This window comes from Sapajus apella, unplaced genomic scaffold (assembly GCF_009761245.1).
Source record: "Sapajus apella isolate SASKATOON/1434 unplaced genomic scaffold, GSC_monkey_1.0 scaffold17, whole genome shotgun sequence".
Classification (NCBI taxonomy): Eukaryota; Metazoa; Chordata; class Mammalia; order Primates; family Cebidae; genus Sapajus; species Sapajus apella.
Window position 1 is genome coordinate 5,479,820 of NW_022436957.1, and position 24,738 is coordinate 5,504,557.

The following is a 24,738-nucleotide window of genomic DNA, read 5'->3' on the forward strand; positions in this document are numbered from 1 at the left end:
AAAAAGACTATACCAAAAACGTAATTCTACGTTTCTGTTGTCTGCAAAGCGCTGTGTGTGTGATAGACAGTGGTCCATAATACAAAGGCAGCCAGGACGTTTTCATTATATTTCACAGGTCATTAGCCATATTGCAGGCCTAGGGCTGGGTGGGGGTGCTCTCTTGTGTCGTGGATTTGAGTGGCAGCCCTATTAACAGAGAAATGGATGGCCACACAGACACCCTGGGGCCTTTGGAAACAGAAGAATCAGCTAGAAGCAAACAGCAGTTGCCATATGGACATTGCTTGAATTTTTGTGGATTGGGGACTGTGTCTCTGGATGGGCTGCATTTTTACTGGGGGAAAAAGTCTACGAATGGCTTCTCCCCTGCCCCCTTACCAGTGAGTCTTAGAATGCTTTTATAATATGCACTTACAACCTTCAGTGTGGAGGATTCTGTTAGATTTATGTGTTCAGCCTGAGAGAAGTGGGCAGACTTGAGGGTCTTAACTCCTGAAGATGTTGTGAATGGCCCCAACATATATCGTGCATTAACTCAAGGTCTTCAGCCCATTCGTTGAGATCAGGGTTTCCTGGCCTTGGCACTATTGACAATGAGGGCTGGATCGTTCTTCCTCTTGGAACTGTTCAGAACGCTATAGGATGTTCAGCAGGCATCCTTAGTGTCTGCCCACTCTGTTACAATGGAGGGGAGAGAGTAGGCAGACATTTGTCAAATGTCGCCAGTGGGTAAAATCAGTGCCAGTTAAGAACCACTGATTTATATCCTTTAGTTGTAGCATTTTTTTTTCCTTCCAACTAGTTTTTCTTGGGAAATGGAGTTTTGATGGGATTCTGATTTCTTCGCCCTTCATCCTGTGTTCTCCTTGGGCTGCATTTTGATTCATTCACCTGCAGAACTCGAATAGACTTTGATGGCGAGGAAAATGCAGTCCTTGTTATTATTAAAATTTTGCAGGTATTTTTTCCCTTGAGGAAGGGGAAAGTCTGCCAAAAGCATTCTCTGGCAGATGATAAAATAATTGAGAGTAGCAAACTTCAATTTGATTTTTCTTTTTTGGCTTGGCTCCTGGTGAGTAGGTTAGTTAACCAGGAAAAGGGTGTTAACTGAAACTGCCTTTGCAGATATTGTAACGGAAGAAATTATGACAGTGAGAGAAATCTGACGTGGCTGACTCCATCTTGTCTCTAACCTCACAGGCTGGCTGTCTTTGCTCATTCCTGGTTTAAAATCAGCTTAATTAAAAACTAATATCCAAGCTATACATATATGTAAAAGGCCTTGGTGCTTTTTCGCTTCTTAGATCTTACTTAAGAAAAAGTTTTTCTTTGTTTTTCCTCTCAGTCAACTGAATTATTTCCCCAGTCTGTTTTCTTGCCACTCTTGATGCCTACGTGAGAGGACCTAAAGTAATTCCTGACAGCCTGGGACTCTCTGGGAAAAACACAGGAGGTACCACATACCCCATTTTGAGAAAAACCTATGTTTTCCTCATGGAACCCCAGAAATTGAAGGAGGCTAGATCCCTCTCAAAATCTAAGGCTCTGCTCCATGTTACCTGGTGTATTTTGACTTTGGGAGGTATCAGAAATTATTTTGCAGGAAGAAGAGCTTTTAGCCTTGGTGTGTAATAACTAGGTAGGAAATACACTTTAAGGGATGGCTAATGGCAGTTATGGAAGGATACTCAGCTCTTTGCACTTTTGAGTCAGAGAAGCGTGCTCTCAGCCAACTAGAAGGTATGGAAACATTTCTACCCCACACTGAGAAATGAGACTCCCTTGAGGGCTAATTGGCTTTGGATTGCCTTGCAGTAGAATGCAGGGTAGCGGCATTGCACTGTCTTCTCCCATTGCATTCCCCTCTTTTGGGGGATCCAAGATGTGGTATGAAAATGGGACTCATAATTTGGGGGATCTGTTTTTGCCATCCAGCTATAGCTGCTTATTAGGCCCTAGAAACTACATTCTGTCCTGGCCCTGTTCCTGTAAGGGCTCCACCCTGAAGCCAGTAATCCAATTAAGAAACTTAAAAACTGGCAAAAAAAAAAAAAAATTTACAACTACTGGATCCTCCTCTGTCTGTGTATTTATATGTGTTGTGTGTGTGATGTTTATAGGAAAGGCTTCCTATTAGTTGACTTTTAAAGAAAAATGTGCTAAAAATCATTGTGAAAAAAATAGAAACCTTAATGCGTTTAGGTCGAGCAACTCTAATCTTTGAACAATAAATACAATTTATAATATTATTGGTAAAGTAAAATAAAAATGTCTTCAAGGCTTATACATTTGGCCTAAATTAGGCAGGTCAGATACTGTTTGCTAGATGCTTTAAGCTCATAAATTGCTTCTATGATTTTTAATAATTGTTTGACTTGTCTGTTTTACAGCCATTAGATTCTAAATGAGGCCAGGGGACATGTGGAGTTAGCCAGGTGCCCTAGCTAGGCGGGGAAGAGTCAGACATTGTCTGCAGCTCTGTCTTTGTCTTGGGCTCTATTATCTGATACATGGTTAAAATTGCTTACCTGTCAGATATGACATCGTAAATTAAAGCTACTGAGAATTAACATTATAATATGTACTTTAGACTACTGGAAAAACAGTTCTACCCATAAGGTGTACAAGGAAAATAGAATAATTGTTATGTTAAATTGTTGTGTGTCACAGAGATGACCAGATTTTCTTGTTGATTGCATCTTTATCTATGGCTGTCTTGAGACTTTTGTCATCCATAGACAATTACTGTCTTGTGTTGCTCCTTTCATAGACAATTACTGTCTTGTGTTGCTCCTTTTCAGAAGGCAGTTGTTATAATCAGCTATAGGACTCTGGCAGGTACTCTTGAATGCAGGTCTCTGATAACTTTAGAATTTGTGCCATTGGAATAGGGAGCTGATATGTTAAACATTGCTATTCCCTTTGTTATTCAGAATCAAGAAAGTGTTTTCTTTTCAGCCATTTACCACTTTTAGCCATTGAGTGAGGTAAACTTGTGCAGAATTTACTGTGAACAAAATTTGGAGTATGTTGCTTTTTCTCTACCTGATTTCTGCAGAATTTATAGAAACTATTTGAGTATTCTCAACTTATGGCAGTATAGTTATTTGCATAAGTGCAGTAAGAATCTGTTCTCCTTTGTAACAGAACAGAATTAGAAACACTAGTTATTTTACCAAGGCTTTAATTGGAATGGCATGCTTTCAAATATAAACAGACTGCTTTAAAAAATCAAAGTTGACTTATAGAGCAAGTAAAAAGCCCCTCAGGAAAACACCTTATACCTTGTCTGTGCAGTTTCTGTACAGGGTTCCTGACCTGTGGTAAGTAAAAAATGTCATTTTCTGGCAGGCCTAGGAAGCTCCAAGTTATCTTGAGACCTTGGGTGGAGGAAAGAGCCTATTATGGCAAATAATTATTCTTGCTGCACTTTATACAAATAATCAGTCCAAGCATAATAAGACTAAGACTTATTTTGCAAGTAAATTTGTCCTACTATGATTTGTCTTTAATAAAAATGGGGACTGGAGAGAGAAAAAGTATGTTTCAAAAAACTATAAACTTCTTAAGTTTTTATTATTTTCTGTTAACCCTGAATTCTTTGTAGGCTACAAGTCCCCAAACTAATGCTTTCAAATTTTTCTTCCACTTTTCTAACTTGGACTCAATAAAATGCTACTACCTTGTCCCTGAGGGCCTGCAAGTCGAAGCTTATTCCTTATAATACAGGCGACAAAAATGTATCGGATTTTTACTACCTTCCTCATCTATAACTAAAAAGGCCTAACCCATCTGGAATGCCACTTCCTGATATGGGAAACAGTTGTTTAATTAACTGATCTAGTCTCAGGACTAGGAAACTGACCTACAAAGATATGGGACAGTATAATTAAATATGCTCTTTCCTGTCCATCCCAATCTGTCTGTCTAACAACCACTGGCCCTCTCTCTGCTAGCCGCCCCATGTCTGATTGGTTCTCAGAGATGTACACCTGGGTCCCTCAGAGCTTGAGGTCAAGTCTGAAAAGGCTTCGGAAGCTAGTACTTTCACTCTTTAGCCTAGGACATTATAGTTCACTGTTCACTTAAGTGCTGTGCCAAAACTACAGATGAGCATACTAATGCCCTTGTCATGCAGTCTTGAAACCCCAACCAGGCATATGTGAGTACATGTAGACAGCTGTAAAGGGGTTCCGCTCCTTTTGCCTTGGAGTCTACAGCTGTACCCACTCTGCCCACCATCAGCAGGAAGAAGGTAGAGCAATCGTCTCTTCTTCTTCCACCTTCGTAGCCCACACCTTAAGAATAAGGTGTTATAAAACTCAAAGGGAGGGATGGAAACCACCTTTGCAAACATTGCAACTGAGAATATTTTGACAGTGAGAGAAATCTGATATGGCTGACTCTGTCTTGCTTCTAGCTCACAGGCTGGCTGTCTTTGCTCATTCCTGAGCATGGGCCAAGCTAACTTGGGGGAGAAATTTAGTTTATAGTTTAAATAATAGTCCTTCCACAAAACTAAGTGTTGTAAAACTAATGAAAGACCACCAAGTTAGGATGAGAGGGGCTTGAATTGTAAATAATTTACTAGCCATTATGCTGGAAGTCAATGAGATTTGCATCTTCCCCAATTAGTCTTGAAGATAACATCACTATTGTAGAACCTAAGACTGGCCTTTGAGATGTCTTTTCAGGTTTTTGCATTTCTGACAACCAGATTGCCCCACTTGGACCTGCCAACCAGTCCTGTGGCCCCCACCGAGGAACTGACTCAGCACAGGAGGACAGCTACAATTCCCTGTGATTTCATCTCCAACCCAACCAGTCAGCATGCTCCCCACCCTACCACCTGCCCACCAGACTATCTTTAAAAACCCTAATCTCTAAGCCTTGAGAGAGACTGATTTGAGTACTAATAAAACTCCAGTCTCCCGTACAAGCCGGCTCTGCATGAATTAAACTCTTTATTATAATTCCCCTGTCTTGATAAATCAGCTCTGTCTAGGCAGCGAGCAAGGGGAATCCGTTGGGTGGTTACATTACTCTTAATATTTGTGAATAATTGCATCTAGAAAAATGATTAAGTAGCTTTGCCCACTGTAATCCTAGCAGCTGACAAATTACTCCGTAGACTCCACTGTGTTTCCTAGGGCCGCAGAATGCCTTCTTATGCAAGACACGTTTCCATGGATTCAGGAAATCATTTTAATGGTTCAGCTATCTTAATTTAAACAAAAGTTCAGGGCTTATTGTTCAGCTGAGTCTCTAAAAATATTTTTTGACTGCAGTGGCTCTTTTACATTGCTAATGTGTGTCCCTGTTTAAAAAAAGAATCTTTATGAAATAGTGAAGGCCAGCATTTCTTTGAGGTGTTGGCTGTCTTTGCTTTAGGAATAATAAAGGAAAACATTAGTTTTATCAAATAATAAAATAAGGAAGACCTGAATAAAATGTCCACATTAGTAGAGAATGAAAGGACTCTGAAACTCTGAAACAGTAATGGCTCATGCCTTGATGTGATCTCATTAGGTGAGAGCAGCACATTTCGCTGGTGTATTGGGACCCCCAAGACCACCCTCAGGCTCAGTGGTTTGCTGGAAGGACTCAGAGGACTCAGTAGCTGCCACACTCATGGTTTATTACAATGAAAGGATACCGCTGAAAATCAGCAGAGGGAAAAGGCGCAAGGCACGAAGTCCAGGTGAAACTAGGCACAACTTTGTAGGCGGCCACCCCTAGTTACAGAGATGCTCTTAATTCTCCCGGAAGAATATATGATGACCTGCGGGACAGTGGCCAGCCAGGGAAGCTCACCTGAACCTAGGCGCTCCGGGTTTTTATTGGGGGCCATTCCTATGGGCATGCAGCCCATGCTGAAGGGGTCAGAAGGAAAATAGGAGAATACATGACTATCCAAACCACCTCAGGCCCAGGTCACATGGAAAACTGGGTGGGGTTTTATATCTGTAATTTGTGCATTTATGTGTATGTTAGATGTCAGTTTTAAAAAATAACTTCTAAGAGTGTGTAGGAGTGAGTAAGTAGCTGCAGAACGTGATACCCAGGTCTTTTATATAGAAGAGAATAGCACATCACCCTGGCCAGCTGTGTGGCATGAATAATTGATACTCCTCTACCAAGTATGTCCATTCTCCCTTTGCTAAATACAGTGGCATCGGGTTTCAGAGCCTCTGCTCACATGGGAGGTTATGAAGGGGCCTGTATGAAGGGGCTAATTGTTCAGTTACCAACCCTCTCATAACTGTGCTAGTTGCAAACAAACTGTTTGAAAAGACTGTTTTGCTAAACTACTCTTTTGGTGTGATTATAACCACTTACAGTAGCAAAATGCAGGAATCCAGAAGTTCATATATTCCAGATGTTCATAACCATTCCACCTTCCTGGTTCCAGTTCAATTTCACTTGTACGATCTTTTCTGAGTCTATTGTTGTAAATTAAGACTTGCCATTCTTATACTCATTAATTTGTTAGAGGGAGAAAAAGCAATTAGAATGAAAATCAGTTGAGTGTTTATAAATTACAGTTGTTGAAATACACATCTTGCTCAATGTAGTCAAAAAGTCTTTATTGATATTGATACCCACAAAAAAGGTTAGATTGTGTTGAAGATCCACATAAGCCTTCAATTTCACTTCCTACTTTAAAAATTGGTGACGATGGGAAAATGTCTAAGAGAGTCCACCTTTCCTGTTTTAGATAAGATGAAATAGCTACTCACTAAGCTGCCTGTCTTCCGAGTTTATTCACTGTTACATTCAAGACTTGCCTGCTCAGAAATTCTAATGTGACCTTAAAAGTGTCCAGCGTTGATATGTTTTATGCCGAATTCCATTCCCTTTCTTGCTTTCTAGACCAAATAGCAAGCGAGTCGTCTGAACTGTCACACACAGCACTGTCCCTTTTCCCTGAAGTCTCTGTACATTCCTTTGCTGGTGCCTCCTTCTCCATTCACTTCTTAGCTACTACTGTCCCCAAGATGATGTTCTTTTTTCCCCTCCCACATCTTTGCCTGTAGTAACATGCCCCCCCTTCCTCCTCAAGTCTGGGTCCCATCCTCAATCTCTCTACTGATTCCCCAAGTCCAAGTGTCCACTCCCAATCTCTCCAGTGACTCCTCCCTCCCATGTCACGGTGTGTATCCCCAACTTCTCCATTACCATCCATACTGATATTTTGAATGGCACTTTACAGGCACTCCTTAATGTAATCCCACACTGGGCACCATCACCATTTCCCTACCATGGTCTGTCCACTCCAAAGAGAAGCTTCCTCTACCCTATAATTATGTCACTCTTTGTCTTAGTCCATTTGAGCTGCTATGACAAAATACCATAAACAACAGAGATTTCTTTCTCTCATTTCTGCAGGCTGGGAGTCCAAGATCAAGGTGTGGGAGATTCAGCATCTGGTGGGGACCCAATTCCTGGTTCACAGACGCCGCCTTCTCGCTGTGTCCTCACATGGTGGAAGGGGCGAGGGAGCTCTCTGGGGTCTCTTGTATAAGGACGCTAATCCCATTCACGAGGGCTCTACCCTCATCATCTCCCAAAGGCCCACCTCCTGATACCACCCCATTGGGGTTTAGATTTCAATATATGAATTTAGAAGGGTGGAGAGAAGCATTCAGACTTAGCACTGTTTTATAAAAAAACGTCAGGATTGTGTTCAAACATTTTTTTCCCATGGTATCTTTCCTGCTGCCTCCTGGCCTTCAGTTCCCTCCCCGCCACCTGACACCACATATCCCACCCTTGTCAGTGTTAACCTCTATCCCCCATCACTGCTTTGCCATAGTAACAGTATCTCGCATTTATCAAGCACTTGCTGTGTGCCAGGCATGATTCTAAATATTGACAGATGAAACTGTTTATTCCTACCAATCCCTAGGAAGTAGAAATAGCTCCGTCATTTACAGATGAGAAACCCAAGGTGCTGAGAAGGTCCTGGCCTACCCAAGTCACTTCAGGGAGGTCATGCAGCTGCGATTCAGAGCATCATCCATCTGACTTTGTAATCTTTCTCATTTTTTCATTTATTCATCATTCATTGAAAATAATGTAATAAAAATTTTATATACATACACACACATATGTGTATGTAACTATGGTGTACCACATGATGCTTTCAAATACAGTTGGCCCTCCATATCCACAGCTTCCCCATCTACAAATCAACCAACTGTGGATCAAAAATAAATTGGGGGCCCGGTTCAGTGGCTCACGCCTGTAATCCCAGCACTTTGAGAGGCCGAGGTGGGTGGATCACGTGAGGTCAGGAGTAGAGACCAGCCTGACCAACATAATGAAAATCCGTCTCTACCAAAAATATAAAAGTAGCCAGGTATAGTGGCACATGCCTATAATCCCAGCTACTTGGAAGGCTGAGGCAGAAGATTCACTTGAACCCAGGAGGCAGAGGTTGCAGTGAGCCAAGATTGTGCCATCACACTCCAGCCTGGGCGACAAGAGTGAAACTCTTTCTCAAAAAACAAAAAATTATAATAATAATAAATGGGAAAAACAATTAAAAACAACAATACAACAATTAAGATAATACATATATTTTTAATTTTTAAAGAAAGGCAGATTTATTAGAGGAAGTATGAAAATATATTTTAAGGTTGCAATGGGCAGGACAGCAGAGAAGGAGCTGCCTGCCCTCCTCCTCACCCCACCCCCATATATATTTGTTGTGTGAGACAGCACTGCACTGTGTTGCCCAGGTTGGAGTGCAGTGGGATGATCTTGGCTCACTGCAGCCTCAACCTCCTGGGCTCAAACAATCCTCCCACCTCAGTCTCCCAAGTAGCTGGGACCACAGGAATGTGCTACCACACCCGGTTAATCTTTTGTAGAGGCAGTGTTTCACCATGTTGCGCAGACTGGTCTCAAACTCCTGGGCTCAAGCGATTCACCCACCTTGGCCTCCAAAAGTGCTGGGATTGCAAGTGTGAGTCACTGCACCCTACCTATTTATTGTTTTTTAAAGACAGAGTCTCTCTCTCTGTTGCCCAGGCTGGAGTGCATTGGCATGATCATAGCTTACTGTAGCCTCAGCCTCCTGGGCTCAAATGATCCTCCCACCTCAGCCCCCTGAGTAGCTGTAAGTGCAGGCATGTGCTGCCACACTCAACTAATTATTTTTATTTTTTGTAAAGATGGGGTCTCATTCTGTTTCCCAGTATGGTGTTGAACTTCTGGCTTCAAATGATCCTTCCACCTCAACCTCACAAAGTGCTGGGATTACAGGCATAGCCACCACACTTGGTGCCAGTCTCAGTTCTTTGCTCATTATCTGAATTTTCACCATATTTGCATACACCTGGAGTTCTTTTTTTAATATTTTTCTTAATTGAAACAGTTGCTTTTTATTAAATGTACCAGTACCTATTAGTATACTAGTTTCATTTAGTTCTATTGTTTGCATAATATACATTCAAATAGCTATTAAATTTCAAACATTTGCCCTCATGCTACTTAAAATTATTTTGAGTACCACAGAAGTGTGGTGGCTACCAGAGAGTACTTGATGTCCAGAAATACAGCAGTTGCTACCTTTTCTCCAGGAGTCTGAGAAAGAGCATAAAGTGCCATCTGAGCTGGGTGTTTGAACCAGAAGTTTTTAGGCAAAGGGAAAAGAGCACTTCAAGAAAAATAAGGAGCCTGAGTTCAGGCCCTGAGGCATAGCAAACCTGGCATATTTCAGGAGAATGTGCCATCTTGGTGATGGGGATGTAGGATCCATGATGGCAGAAATGAGGAAAAGGTGCTGGCAAGTAGGGTTAGTGGCATATTAACACTAGCCAAGACATGGGAATCTGTCCAGTTAGAAGCCATTGATTCATTGTTGAAAGCTAAAACCGGACATAGTGTGAGTAAAGGATGACTTGCCTGCTTGGTGAAAAATTAATAACCACAGAGGTGTCTATCAAAACCAACCAGCAACCAGGGAAAATACTTACAGTGTGTTAGGCAAAAGAGAACAGGGATACGATATTCTGTGACCATAATGATTATACATAGAAATTAAGATGCATAGGCCGGGTGTGGTGGCTCACGCCTGTAATCCCAGCACTTTGGGAGGCTGAGTCAGGTGGATCACCTGAGGTCAGGAATTCAAGACCAGCTTGGCTTACCTGGCAAAACCCCATCTCTACTAAAAATATAAAAATTGGCCAGACATGGTGGCGTGCGCCTGTAATCCCAGCTACTCGAGAGGCTGAGGCAGGAGAATCGCTTGAATTTGGGAGGCGGAGGCTGCAGTGAGCCGAGATCGCACTATCCGTTGCACTCCCCGCTGGGTGACAAGAGCAAAATTCTGTCTCAAAAAAAAAAAGAAAAATAAATTAAGATGCATAGAGAAGAGGGGCTGGAAGAAATCCCCTGATGTGAGAACAGGAGTTGTGTTGATTGTTTAACAATGTGAGTTATTTTCTTCCTCTTCCAAATTGTTTTCTCTTACATTCCCAAAGTCATATCTTGACTTTTGTTTGACTGTGCTTTGCAATGGTGCTATCCGTTGTAAATCTTAGGTTTAGCATTCATGCTGTCTTCCAATTTCCAAATATTGAATCCAGAATTCATGAGTGTTCTGAACTGGTGGAGACCACGCTGTACGGCTGGAGGACACGAGTGTCTCTGAGCCTAGCTCTTCCTAGTGGCTGACTTGCAGCAAGAGCTGAGGATTCCCCTGGCATCACCTCCACTATGATTCTCTGTGAGCATTTCCAGGAAGCAGCACCCCCTACCCTGGCCTAGGCCCCTCCAAGATTGTCTCGTTGTCCTAGCCCGCCATTGCCCTGAGAGGAAGTAGCCACGTGAGTTTATGGCCTGAATAATGCTTTTCCCTCCTGGATGCTCCCCAACTGTAAAGGATATGAAAATAGTCTTGGCAAGGGTGCCTGGTCTGCATTCGTCAGCGGACTGAGCCGTACTCAGCCGCCACCCTTGGGGTCTAGGCCAGATGTTATGGCGAAACCCTATTTTAACGAGATCCTTCTGGTATTTCTTTTGGATGCCATCCGAGGCAGTTTCACTTTACAGTAAATTCCATGTTATGGTGGGTCATCTCAAACAGGTCTGCAGCACATAAAAATGTTCTCACTGCAGTCTATTTTCTGTAGCAAAATGTTGTCAGGGGTTAGGATGGGAGTTGAGGACTGGGCCTTGAGGATTTTTTTCACATAAACACATTAAAATGGAAAGCTGATATGGACATGTTCAGTGATGTAGACTACAAAAGCAAAAAGAATTCTCCCCAGCATATTTTTTTTTTGCCTTTTACCATGGATATAACTGGAGTTTACATATGATAAGAACTGCTTCTTGGGCAGAAAATGTAATCCTCTGGTGAGACTAATCCATCACCGTTGAAGAGAAGGGAACTGGCAGTGAATTCACTCCACAGATGAAGATAGGATTTCAAATTCTCTCGTCTTTTATGTTTTACTGTTCCTAACTCCGTGAGAATGTGCATGTGTGTCTGTGTTTTCTTCACTGTTTGATGTTTCAACCCGGCTACCACTTCCTCGTCCTTGGCCTCTCTTCCATCTTTATTTTTCTCACACCCTCCCCACCTCTACCACCTTGTCCCAGCACTGTGAGGAAAGTGGGCAACTTTCCAGGCAGCTGTAGTCCTGCTGGAGAAACCTTTATGATCCAGGAAATACTGACTGAGGAGAAGCTGTACTGACTCCACTATGAATAGAGAGGTTGGAAAAATGTCAGCATTTGCTGAAACAAAAGGAAGTGCTCCATGTACGTTTTGGTTTCATAATGACTCTATTGTAAAACCCCTTCTCTTTAGTCCACCGCATTGGACAAGTGTGTTAACCAATGGCTGTTTGGTATCCATTGATCATAGGGCTAGACCAACAATCAAAGTTGTTTATCTCTGATAAGGTGGCTTTCGCAGGCGTGCCAAAATCGTTATAAAACTCCCAGCCACAAAGTCTAACATGTATTTTCACTTCCTATCCAATAAGGGATGTCCCCACCCTTTACTTCCTGACTACTGTAGTCATAAAGGTGCACTCCTAGTTCCTCCCTCTTTCTTAGCTTCCTGGTCCCTGTGTGTGATAAAATTTCTTGTTGCCCTGTGTGGCATGGCATGGCATGCCCCAGCATACTCCCTTCCTTGGGAACTGAGTAATATGTTCTTTCAATGACATTAGCCTCTTTGTGTTGTCACTCAGTCACCTCCATAAATTAAAAACCCTTCAGGTTTTGTTGGGACAGTAAGGTAATTTATTTTCTCTACGTAGAATTTTAGAATTGAAAGGAACCTTGTAGATCATTGAATTCACCTGTCCATTGTTCAGAAAAGGAAGCCAGGGAAGCTGATAAGGGCAGATCCAGGCCTCAGAGCACCTGGTTAAGTGTGTTCTCTCCATAAGCCTAAGAAATGGTACCAAATTCTTATGTCATTGCATCTGATGTGATCCTTCCTTCCTTATTTTCTTCTCTTCTGTTTCTTTCCTTTGCTTTCAAGACTGGTGTCTCACTTTGTCCCCCAGGCTGGAGTAAACTGGTACAGTCATAACTCTCTTCAGCTTCCAGCTTCTGAACTCAAAGAGTCCCTCCACGTCAGCCTCCTGGGTACCTGGGACTACAGGCATGTGCCACCACACCTGGCTAATCTTACTATTTTTATTTTTGTAGAGAGACAAAGTCTCACTGTGTTGCCCAGGTTGGTCTCGAACTCCTGGGCTCAAGTGATCCTCCTACCTCGGCCTCCCAAAGTACTGGGATTATAGGCATGAGCCACCATGCCCACCCCTTTTTTCTTAATTTAGCTGTCTAATATGTGAGCCTTTTTGGAAGATCCAATTTACGTCTGTTTGCTTTCTGTGTTACGGGAAGCATTCAGATTCATTGTTGCAACGTAGACCCTGTTTGCAACTTATTTTTGCTGAAAACTGTAATATAAATGGTGTTACTGATTAAGTGGTTTTCTTCCTCTTTTAAAAGGATGGTATTTTAAACCAAAAGTTTCCAAACACATTTTGGTAGTGTGTGGTGTATGGGTTAAGAGTGTGGAGTCGGGAGTCAGATGGCCACTTGGTACTGTGTGCCCTCATGGAAATCACTTTACTGCTCCATGACTCAGTTTCTTCATCTGTAATATGGATTTATTTGGACTAACTCATAGATTATTGCCAAGTATTTATGGTTTAATTCCTATAAAGGACTCAAAGTAAGCACTCAATGTCATTAACTTTATTGTTGTTACTATTTTTCTTGAATAATGTAATAGCTTTTATTCAGGTATATGTATATATGGTCAAGAGACTTCTTTGACGTTTAGAGACTATCATTTGTATGACAGTCATCTTTGTCTTAAAAACTCAGTTTTTTTTTTTTCCATTTGCTGCTGTGCCTAAATCAATTCTTGTCCTTTTTCTTCCAAGTTCTCGCTTCTAAAAATATTGAGGACTCAGTATTATTCAGTTTCTTATTTCCCTTCGTTGACATCATTCACCAGTTTCTCTGAGCCATTCATCATGAATCTTTTCAGCAATACTAAGGAGGGGTGCTCTGTGTGTTATGACAGGTTTCCTGCCTTCAAAGGGCATCAGTCTTTTCAGAAGCCAGGAGATGCATAGAAACGTGGGACATAGTGCACGGCACCGTGATAAGACAGAAGGATAGGGAGGAGTCCTGAGGGAGCTCGGAGAAGAGGCACTCACATCTGTAGAGAGCACGAGGAAGGCTGCTGTGGAAGAGGGGGGCCTGGCTGCGGTCATAATCACTGAGAAGGTTGGCAGGGGTGGATAAGGGAATTCTAAAGCAGAGTTTCCTGCCCTTGCACTTTGAAATTTGGGGCTGGATTTTTTTTTTTTTTTTTTTTTTTTTTAAAGACAGAGTCTCACTCTGTTGCCTAGGCTGGAGTGCAGTAGCATGACCTTGGCTCACTGCAATCTCCGCCTCCTGGGTTCAAGCGATTCTCCTGCCTTAGCCTCCCGAGTAGCTGGAACCACAGGAGTGTACCACCTGCCCAGCTAATTTTTGTATTTTTAGTAGAGATGGTGTTTCACCATGTTGGCCAGACTGCTTTCCTGGCCTCAAGTGATCACCCTCCTTAGCCTCTCAAAGTGCTTGGATCACAGGCATGAGCCACCATGCCCGGCTGGGGCTGGATCATTTTTTGACGTGGTAGACTGCCTTATGGATGGTAGGATGTTTAACCACATCCTTGGCCTCTACCTGCTCGATGCCTGTAGCACATAGACACCCACCCACCCAGACACTGTCAGATGTCTTCTTCTTGGGCACAAAAACAGCTTCACTTGAGAACTACTGGTCCAGATCAAGAGACCAAAATGAATGAAGTCATCCTATGGGAAGGCAGGCACATGCTTGGAGCACGGTGAGAGCTGGCATGGCTTTAGAATGGGGTACCAGAGGCTTGGAAGGCCTTACTGAGATGAGGGAGCTCATCCAGGCCTGCTGGCCCTCGACTGCTTTGGAAACGGAGAGCAGTAGGTGGCTTGTGATAGGGAAGTTACCTCAGCGGTTTTGTATTGCATCAGACAGCACACGCGAAGCTTATATGCTATTGCCTGACAGCAAGAAAGCGCTCACTAAACACCAGCTATCATTGTTATTGTCAGGCATATTAGAAGGGGAGAGATGAACGAAGGGCTGGGAAAGAGTGAGGGCCCAGGAGCAGAGTGGTAGCAAAGAGAAAAGATAGGTGTATAGCAGAGATGCGGAGAGGACATAGGCAAGGCATCTGGGAGACCATGACATTTGCTTACTGCTACTTTGTGTGTACAGCCGTCCCTGGGTATCCACAAGGGGTCGGTTCCAGGACCCCCTTTAATACCGAAATCCATAGACACTCAAGTCCCTGATATAAAATGGCATAGTAGATTCTTCCCCTCCCCCCCACTCAAAAATAAAATAAAATAAAATAAAATGGCATAGTAGTTACATATAACCTATGCACATCTCCTGTGAACTTTAAATCAGCTCTATATTACTTATAATACCTAATACAATGTAAATGCTGCATTTGTTATATTGCATTGGTTTTTTTATTTGTATTACTCTTGTCACATTGATTTTTGTGTTTCTTTTCTGGATATTTTTGATCTGTGGTTGGTTGCATTGGTGGATGCAGCACTGTCAGATGTGGAGAGTCAACTGTATATGAAATCAGGTCAGCACACTGTTCCTGTAGAGGAGCAGATAGTAAATATCCTCAGGTCTATGAGCCATATGGTCTCTGTTAAACCTACTCAACTTCCTCCATTGTAGTGTGAGAATAGCCATAGACAGCACATCAACTCATGGGTGTGATTGTATCTCAATAAAACTTTATTTACACACACAGGCAGTGAGCAAGACTTGGCCTATGGGCCTCAGTTTTCAAGCCCATGATCTAGGCAGTGTACAAATAGCACATGGTGCCCATCAGCTTTGGATAGCTGTCAGTATTTACAAGTATGTAAGTCTGCTAAATATGTAATAAAAATTCCAGTTTTAAGGCTACAAATTAACACCCTTGGTATTTGTTTCAGCTGAAGATGCAAAACCAACCCCACAGCTGCCTGAGTATTAAATGTCTACTTTTCTCTGCCAAATAAGCGGTATTCCTAAAGGCCAGTGACTGATAACTCAGCAGATTTTGCTGACGAATCAGGCCAACATTAGCTGGGCATAGTAGTTCACTGTACAACTCAAATGGTTTGTGCAGCCACTTGTGAGGGGTATGGTTTGGCAGTGTCATAGTTGCAAGAAACACAATACCTGTACTTGGTTTGTTTTAAATCCATTTATATTGCCTAGTTAGATGAGACAGATTCTTGTACAGACTGTTTCCTCTCTTGTGAGACTATTGCACCATTCATTCCAAATGGACAGGACTCTACATGGAAAATCCTAGCATCATTTTAAAAATGTGGTCTTTTGTGTAAGCCTTTCAGTTTATCATGGTTATATTCTTTTTTTCTGCTTGGGAGTAATTTTACTTCATCTGATTATTCTCTCTTACTATGTGTTATCTAAGGTCTATGACCAATTGCATGTAGAGAGTAGCTTGCTTTTTCAATAGCAACAACCAAGAATCAAGCAGAAACTTGAGGAGAGTAGAGCTGGGGGTGGTATCCTTTCAGGGTGTAAATTCCTCAACCGTGGTAGGGTTGATGGGAGTATATCTGAAACATTTTTGGTTGTTACAATGGGAGTGTGCTACTGACATCTTGTGGGTAGAGGCCAGGGGTGCTTCTCAGCATCGTACAATGCATGGGACTATGTCCCCCACAGCAAAGAAGGATTCAGCCTAAAAGTCAGCCATACTGTGGTTGAGAAACCCTGCTGTCAAGAGATTCATCAGGGATATACCTCCTAAGTAAGTGGCAAGCCTGCTGTCTTCAGGAATGTCTCTAGGCTAGCCTACTGATGACACCAAGGACACTAACCCATCACCCTCACACAATCTTTCATCGAGGTACCACCAAGCTCTGTATTCTCCTGCCCGTTAGCTACTTCTGCACCTGCTGCTGGGGCAGCCCTGGGTGCTTCGTTTATCATTGACATTCTGGTCTTTGTTCCTACGAATGTCTTGTTGGGTAGAAGAGATGTGTTCAGAGATGCAGGAAAGCTGAGGAGGCACAAGGCACTGAAGTCTTACCACTCTGGCAGACTGCAAATGAATGCATCCGTTAGCCCTGGAGTCCAGGTGGGAGGGGTGGGATGCTGGCAGGTGTGGAGGCAGGGATGGCCCTAGAAGAGAAACATCTTCCTTGGACGTACCATATCTTCCAAGACATTACCTTCCACAGCACCCTGGCACCTGGTTCCAGCAACTGTGGCCTAGGAGGAAGTGGTCAGGCCTAAGAGAAAGTGGTCAAGCAGCCTCTATTACATAGTCCTTGGGCATTGTATTAGTTCGTATGGGCTGTAACCAATACTTTAGACTGGGTAATTTATACACAACCAAAATGTTTTGCTCATAGTTCTGGAGGCTGGGAAGTCCAAGATCAAGATGCCAGCTGATTTGGTGTCCAGTGAAGTCCTGTTCCTCGTGGATGGCTCCTCCTGTGTTTTCACATGGTGAAAGGGATGGGGTAGCTTGCTTGAGCCTCTTTTATAGGGGCACTAGTCCCATTCACGAGAGTGGAGCCGTCGTGACTTAATCACTTCATGAAGGCCTCACCTCTTAACAGCATCACTTTGGGGATTTGTTTCCCACATACCAATCTGGAGGGGACACAAACATTCAGAACATAGCACACATCTTCCTGTCCCAGAACAAGTATCAGAACTAGAAAATATCCTAGTAGCCATTTCATCTGCCATCCTCATTGTTCCAACAAGGAAAGCTGGGACAGGGACCTTTTGACTCACTGTGTCTTCTCTCCTTCAAATGTGTCACGGGTCTGGCTGCTGTCCCATCTGTGTGTCTCATCAGCACTTCAAGGTACTTTTTATCCCTGCACCGCAGAGGAGGAAATGCAGGCCCAGCCAAATGAAGTGGCATGGGCCAGGCACCCAGTGGCGGATGGAGGACAGAACCCAGCCCTCCTCCTTGCCTTCACGAGATCACATGATCAGAAATCAGTAAGAAAATCTTAGAAGAAACGGACTGAAAAACCGTTGCTCTAGAGCCCATGTAGAGATCCATTCAAAGAAATGCAGCTAATGAAAAGTTCAGCAAATAGGAAGACTTCTGTTAACCGTGGTATGGAATGTACATCTCGCAGGTCTTTATGAAAGTGCCTAACTTCCAGTCATGACACCCTACCCTCTCCATAAGAGGACCCAAGCTAATGAAAGACCTTCAAGGTACCCCTGTAGAACTATTCTGCACTTTTGTCATTGTGCATCTGCATAGGATATGCCTTCCAGCAGACAACTTTCAGCTCTCTGCAGAAGTCTGAAACTCCGCACCCTTCATCCATCTTTACTGGTTCATCTCCTTGTTCCAAGAAGGCTTAATCGAATGTGAATACCGTTGTCCACATGGTCTAGAAATGAAATCGATGTTGGAGAGCATAGTCACGTAGAGAAATGAAGTTATGAATTTCTCTACAGCCAAACCATGTTCTTAACATTAAAAACCCAGATGAGAGAGAAATCAAGGGCACACTCCCACCGTGGGTTAGACTGAGCTCTGCACACCATTCTTTGCGAGTTGCCTGAGCTGCACCCAAGCTGGCTGTTGTTCAGAGCTGTCGGTGGTCTAGCTGAGCAGCCAGTTGGAAATGGAGTCTGTGTCCATGCAGATAATTCAAGAATTTTGGTTTCTGTGCCTGTGGGTCTTGGAGGGTAAAGTAAAAAGCAGAATTTCAAAGTCACATGGTCTATATGGTTCACAGTTAGTTCAGCCCCTTATCACATAAACTGTGGGCGAGTTACCTGATGTCTCCAGTGTTTGTCCTCATATGTGAAACAAAAACAGTACCCACTCTGAACAGCTGCTGCAGAGACTAAGGTAGTGGACAGAGTGCCCAGGTTTGGTTGAAGGTGGTAATGTGGTCAGAATCGGCTCTGTTTCACAGAGCATATGACTGCAGGTATAGTTCCGTGGCCCAGTGCTGCTTGTGGGAATGAATGAGTGAGACTAGATGAATAAAATATGCCAGGAGCATGAGACTCTCCTTCCACAATTGTTCCATCAGCCATGAGGTTTGCTTGTCAGGAAACCTCATCAGCACCTAATGCTGGATTCTGGTGCATTCGGTAGATGTTTCTAGACGCTGTTTCATGGTGGCTAAGAATAGTTTCTGGCTGCCCAGGCTTGGATCTCAGCCCCCCCCCCCCCCCGCGCTGCAAACTGAGCAACAGGAACCTGTCAGTTACCCTCAAAAGATCTCAGGGACCTGATTCATCAAGGAAAAAAGGACAGTGACAGAATGATGTTGAGAGACTTAAAGCCATTGAGTAGGAGCCAGGTAAGTGGCTCCTACCAGCCATGAGGGTCATGATGTCTATGAGAGAGGAATCACTGTGGCCCGGAGTAGATAAGGAAGAGTCCATGCAATAGAGCGTTGGGTGAAGAATGCAGTGAGGTCCTGCTTTATTCATTGACTGAAGTTTTTCTATTCCACACTTTGCCGAAGATCTCAATGATAAAAGCTTGCAGGTAACACTCTGTATAGCATGGCAGAGAATAGAGTCATTGGTGAATCCAAGGTGGGTTGCTTCATTTTGGTAGGAGTGGGTAGGGGAAAAGGAAGGTGGATAGAGAGAGAGAAAATAAGTGAGAAGGAAAAGATAAGGTTGTTGTAAAGAACCTTGGTTTATATCTTCCAAAAACACAGGGGTGGAGGAACCCTTGGGGATAGGGGAACCTGGAAAGGGCTCCTTTGCAACCTAATGGAGGCGGTTAGTTTCGTAAAGAAATATACAAGACTCTGTGCAATTGATTGTAAAATTAATAGCAGCTACCCTATTGCTCTATTAGATAAATCTCAACTACACATTTGATACGCTCTTTACAACCTGGAGATGGGAACAGAACAGAGGGTGGATTGAGGAGGAGGGAGTAGACAGAGAAAAGTGAAGTATCAGAAAGCAGCAAGGAGAGCAAGGCGCAGAGCTCCTCTCCTGGAGGGACGAACATTCCCATCTGGCGAGCATTTTGTTTATTGCAAGGTCAGTTTGTATTTGGTTAAGGAGAGGCAGAAGGCCACTGATGTGGAAGCAGAGGGAAGCCGGCCGCCACTGCCCCCCTTTGGCTGAATGAAAGATAGCAAAGAGGAGCACATGCCCAGCGAGGCTGACGGTCCCATCTCCTGGGATAACCAGATTCTCAACCTGCAGAGTGGCCTAACCAGGGAGGTAAAATGGCCACTTTCAGAACTCCCTGCTTCTTGCTCATTTGCCTCATCCGTGGAGGATGTAAACAGTGTGAGACTTGAAAGCCATACCATGGGAATGCCTTGGTGTCTGTCCCACCTGTTTGCAGGGAGGCAAGCATGGGGGTCCATGTTCCTCACATGAGATCCCCCCATGACCTACAATTCCCAAGGATTTCAAGCTCCTGTACACCCCCAGTCCGCCTCTGCACCAAGCAAAGTGACCCAGCCCTGCCAGGCTTCCTGTTTTAGGAAACTCCCTGCAGCAGCCTAGACTTGCTGGCAATAGGATGCCGCCTCCCTCCCTCTCCTTGAGGAAGGGCTGTTGCAGCTTTCCCATCACCCCGCCGACCTCCACATGCATGCCCAGTGTCGTTGCCTTCTTCCCTTGAAGCAGGCATCATCCCCAAGAGCAAGGGATGGCTTTCTGTGTATTCAGTCCTGATCCCCTTCCCAACAGCTTCCTTTAAGAGCCTTCATCCAAAGCTGATCTGAAAACACTTTTAAATTGCCAAGCATCATTGATCAGCAGCTTCCTACAGCAGCAGTGAAAGAGACACAGTGGAAAGGAAAAGAGCCAGCATCTATTAGCAAGGAGAAAATTGCCAGTGTTTGGAGAAAATGACAGCGCCACACCAGTCAGTCGAGATCGGCCTCTTCTCCATCTTCAGATGTTGGGTTGTGATGCACTTGCCCCACGTGCTGGGAGCACTCAGAGTCAGCGTTTGCTGTTCCCTCATCTTGGGCTGAGGAAAGGTGCCCTGTGTGCTTGCCGGGGGTGACACAGAGAGGCTTCAGCATGAGCTTCTGTAGAGGCATACGAACCGCAGAGTTGGGGGGAGTCTGGAGCCAAATTTCAGTTAACAGATATGTCCAACTGAGGCATGCAGGGCAAACTCTATTGTCTGTTCTCTGTTTTATTATTAATAACACTGAAATGGGTCTACCATTCAAGGCTCTTGTTTCATCACATACCAACCTGGTCTTCCTGGGTCTGAAATCCCTCCTTCTCCCTCTGCCCTTTCCTACCTTACTGAACCCAAATCAGAAGTATCTCTGGGCATTCTACAGCCATGTCTGTCCCCACAAATTAAGTGTATTTGAAATCCACAGGCCACCTTCAGATCTCAACAGCTGCATCTCCCTCCGTCAATTCAGGCCTCATTCAGCCTCAGCTTTCCCCTCTTGCTGCAGGTTTTTCCCACTCGGCTTTCACATTCGGGATCGAGAGCCACATCAGCCAGTCCAACATCAATGGGACACTAGTGCCGCCAGCTGCCCTCATCTCCATTCTCCAGAAGGGCCTGCAGTATGTAGAGGCCGAGATCAGTATCAATGAGGTATGTAGCTGCCAGGCTCGGTCCCCAAACAGCAGAGCCCCGGGAAGCTGCAAGAGCTTGGAACGCATTGGAAACTAACGTGCATATCCCTCAGGCATTTGGGATCAATTCAGTGGCAGGGCACAGTGGCTTATGCCTATAATCCCAGGACTTTGGGAGGCTGAGGCAGGAGGTCCACTTGAGCCCAGGAGTTTGAGACCAGCCTGGACAACATGGTGAAACAGCATTTCTACAAAAAATTTTAAAATTAGCTCAGTGTGGTGGTATACACCTGTAGCCCCAGCTCTTGGAAGGCTGAGCTGAGAGGATCAGATCATTCAAGCCCGAGAGGTTGAGGCTTCAGTGAGCTATAATTGCGCCACTACACTCCAGCCTGGGCAACACAGTGAGACTCTATCTCTAAAATAAAATTTAAAAAAGAAGAAAGGAAGTTGGTTTTTTTCCCACTTTGTGTTAATACCTTATTGATCAGGGATGACACACAAGCAAGCTTCCGGTGCCCCTCCCACATGGTTCTGTGTTTTTTAGTTAAATATAGACTCATTGGCTGTTGACTCATGTAAACAATTACACTGCCACATCTGAAAAAGATGCGGCAGATCTTCAGCTGCTCTGGGCTTCGGAGTGGACGTTTGCCTTGCACTTAGCAGATTTGCTGTCTTTGATTTCCTGGAGCAGACTGGCTAGAGAGAGGCCCCACACGTGGTCAGGTGGAATCTGTATTTTGGGGGAACCCCACAGAGAGCATCACCAGAGGCTGCATCAGGGCAGAGAGGCAATGGCTCTTGTGTTAACGAGGATCTCATGGGATGCTTTCATTACCGGGCTCGTTGTAGAACAGATGGGGTAAGGGGATGGGAAAATAAATGCACATTAAAATTATGCACTTGGCTTGGATCCCCTCCTCCTTTTTAGATTGGCCCACAGTGAGAAGTTGTGCCAGTTTGATACCAATTTTGGGTTTAAACCACACATCTTATCCTCTCTTGTTCCCTCCTATTCTGGTCTCATGATTCTGCAATGAAGATCCCCTTGACTTCTGGGATCCACAGCCTTTCCTGCCACCTCCACCTGAGTCTCTCTTATTTTATTTTTAGAGACAGTCTCACACTATTGCCCAGGCTAGGGTGCAGTGGCACAATCATGGCTTACCGCAGCCTCGACCTTCCGGGGTCAAGTGATCCTCCTGCTTCAGCCTCCCAAAGCACTGGGACCAAAGAAAGTCCCTGTTACTGATTGCTCAATCCCCCCAGCTTCCTCCCTCTGCCCCTCTTTCTCCTGCTCTGACCGAGGAACGTGATTCTACCCAAGTTTTCCATAGTGTACCATGATCCATCCCACCTGGCAGTCACATTCTTCCAGGATTCCCTCTGTCTCGTCTTCCTGGGAACTGCTCTCGCCCTTCCAAACCTTTCTCCTTCACAGCATGTTACACTGCTTTCTCTTTACCTTTTAAAAAACTCTTAGACAATCACAAAGTAATATATTCTGTTTTCTTTTTCTTTTTTTTTTTTTTTTTTTGAGCCAGGGTCTCTTTCTGTCACCCAGGTGGGAGTGCAGTGGTACAATCATAGCTCACTGTAGCCTGAAACTCCTGGCTCAAATGATCCTCCTGCCTCAGCCTCCTGAGCAGCTTGGACTTAAAAGGCACACGCCACCGTGCCAGGATAATTTTTTATTTTTTGTAGAGATGAGGTCTCACTGGTCTCAAACTCTTGGGCTCAAGCAATCCTCCCGCCTTAGCCTCCCAAAGTGCTGGGAGTACAGGCGTGAGCCGCTGTGCCCAGCTCCTGTTTTCCTTCTTGCCCTTTTGCCTGCCATTTTCTGAAAGCCATGACTTTGAAAGCTCTGGTGTTTTTTCCTCTCTTGTGCTCCTTTTTCCCTGGCAAACCAGCCATGTCCTCTTTCTCTTCTTCACACTTGGTGCCCTGGATCTTCCACTGACTCCTTCTGGCCCTGTCTAGTTTCCTCATCTGTAAAACACACACGTGTGTGGCTAAGAGGACATGTCCCCAAGGTCCAGCCAGCCCTCAGATCTCAAGAAACCTGTGACTGTTTTTCTCTGCTCATTGCCTGCTACCTCTCATCTGTCGGGAAGCCTTCATAGTTTCCTTTCCTCAGCACTCCAGATTCCAGCACTCCAGAGGCCAATGAGAGACCATCCCATTTGTCACAGTGGTTTCTAATCATTAAAAAGTGAGACACGCCAAGGGCAGTGGCTCACATCTGTAATCCCAGCACTCTGAGAGGCCAAGGTTGGAGGGTTGCCTGAGGCCAGGAGTTCTAGATCAGCCTGGGCAATATAACAAGACCCTGTCTCTACAAAAAATAAAAAAATAAGCCAGGTGCAGTGGTGCATGCTTGTAATCCCAGCTACTCTGGAGGCTAACACAGGAAGATCAGTTTGGGCCAAGAGTTTGAGGCTGCCATGAGCCGTGACTGTGCTCCTGCACTCCAGCCTGGATGACAGAGTGAGACCCTGTCTCTAAGGAAAAGAGGAGAGAGAGAATGTTCCCTCGTAGGTGAAATGAGGACGTGTTGTTACGACCTTGGACAGTTACTGCGTTTTGTGGTATGCTTGTTCATTTGGGTGTGAACATATGAAGGAGGAAGGGGGTGTGGAAGCATCTTGACCAGTCGGTCACCATTGCCCACTCCATGACCAGAATCAAGGGCGAAGAGTGGCTGAAGAGGTTGATGCAGCTAGTTCTTTGCGTACATTGTGTTCTTTATTTTGAATATTGTCTTGTAATCAGAAATCATCTGGGGTGATGTTTTATTTAGTTATCCTTCAGCTGAAACCTGAGCCTTTCCATTTTTCCTCATTTCGGAGGTAATTCAGGTTCAGAGCATATAAAAATGCATTTGCACTTCCACCAGATACAACCCCGAGGCATAGTGAGGTTCACCTGATTGGAATATCTGGCATGCTTCCCAAGGAAAGAACTTCCTGCTGTATTTTTAAATATGTGTGGAAAGTTTTTTATGGTAAATGGAAATCAGAGAATCAAAGGATGTTCAAAAAATCATGAATTGAAATGATGTCGATTGTGTCATGGCTATAGTTAGTCTAACCCTGAACCCAAGGAGTCATTTCAAGTACAGGTATTGATCGACTTACCACCTATGCAACTTACGACCATTCGACTTTACGACCACAATCGCTAGCCACGACTGCTCCGCGTCAGGCAGCGCAAACGTTGCCCAGCTGGGTGTACGACAGTGTGGACCAGCTTCCGGCAGCACTGCCATCTCTGCGTGCACCATTTCAACTGTACATATAGCCTACTCAACTTATGACGAAATCATGTTACGACTGGTCCGCGGTCCCGACCGTGGTCGTAAGTCGAGCACTAGCTGTAGTAGCAAGTGCCTATTTTATTAAATCCCATGGATAGATGGACCCAGAATCCAATCCTGAATGGTACGGCCATCTCATAGGGCTCTGCTTCCAAAGCATTACCCTCCCGTATCATGGCTGGTCATTTGCAGACATGGTGCACACGGGCGATAGCACCTGGGCGGGGCTTCCCCACCACAGCACACAGTATTTGGGGCTGGATAAGTCT

General features: G+C 44.4%; 1 protein-coding gene across 8 annotated transcripts in view; it reads left to right on the forward strand.

The window, feature by feature from the left end:
- The window catches only part of TBL1X (transducin beta like 1 X-linked), a 250,547-nt gene that overhangs the window by 194,026 nt on the left and 31,783 nt on the right, over window positions 1-24,738 (forward strand). For all 8 annotated transcript variants that reach the window (XM_032285870.1, XM_032285875.1, XM_032285874.1 and 5 more), the window contains one exon: window positions 21,024-21,169. In XM_032285870.1, the coding sequence (XP_032141761.1) occupies window positions 21,024-21,169 (146 nt within the window). The remainder of the gene's footprint in view (window positions 1-21,023; window positions 21,170-24,738) is intronic.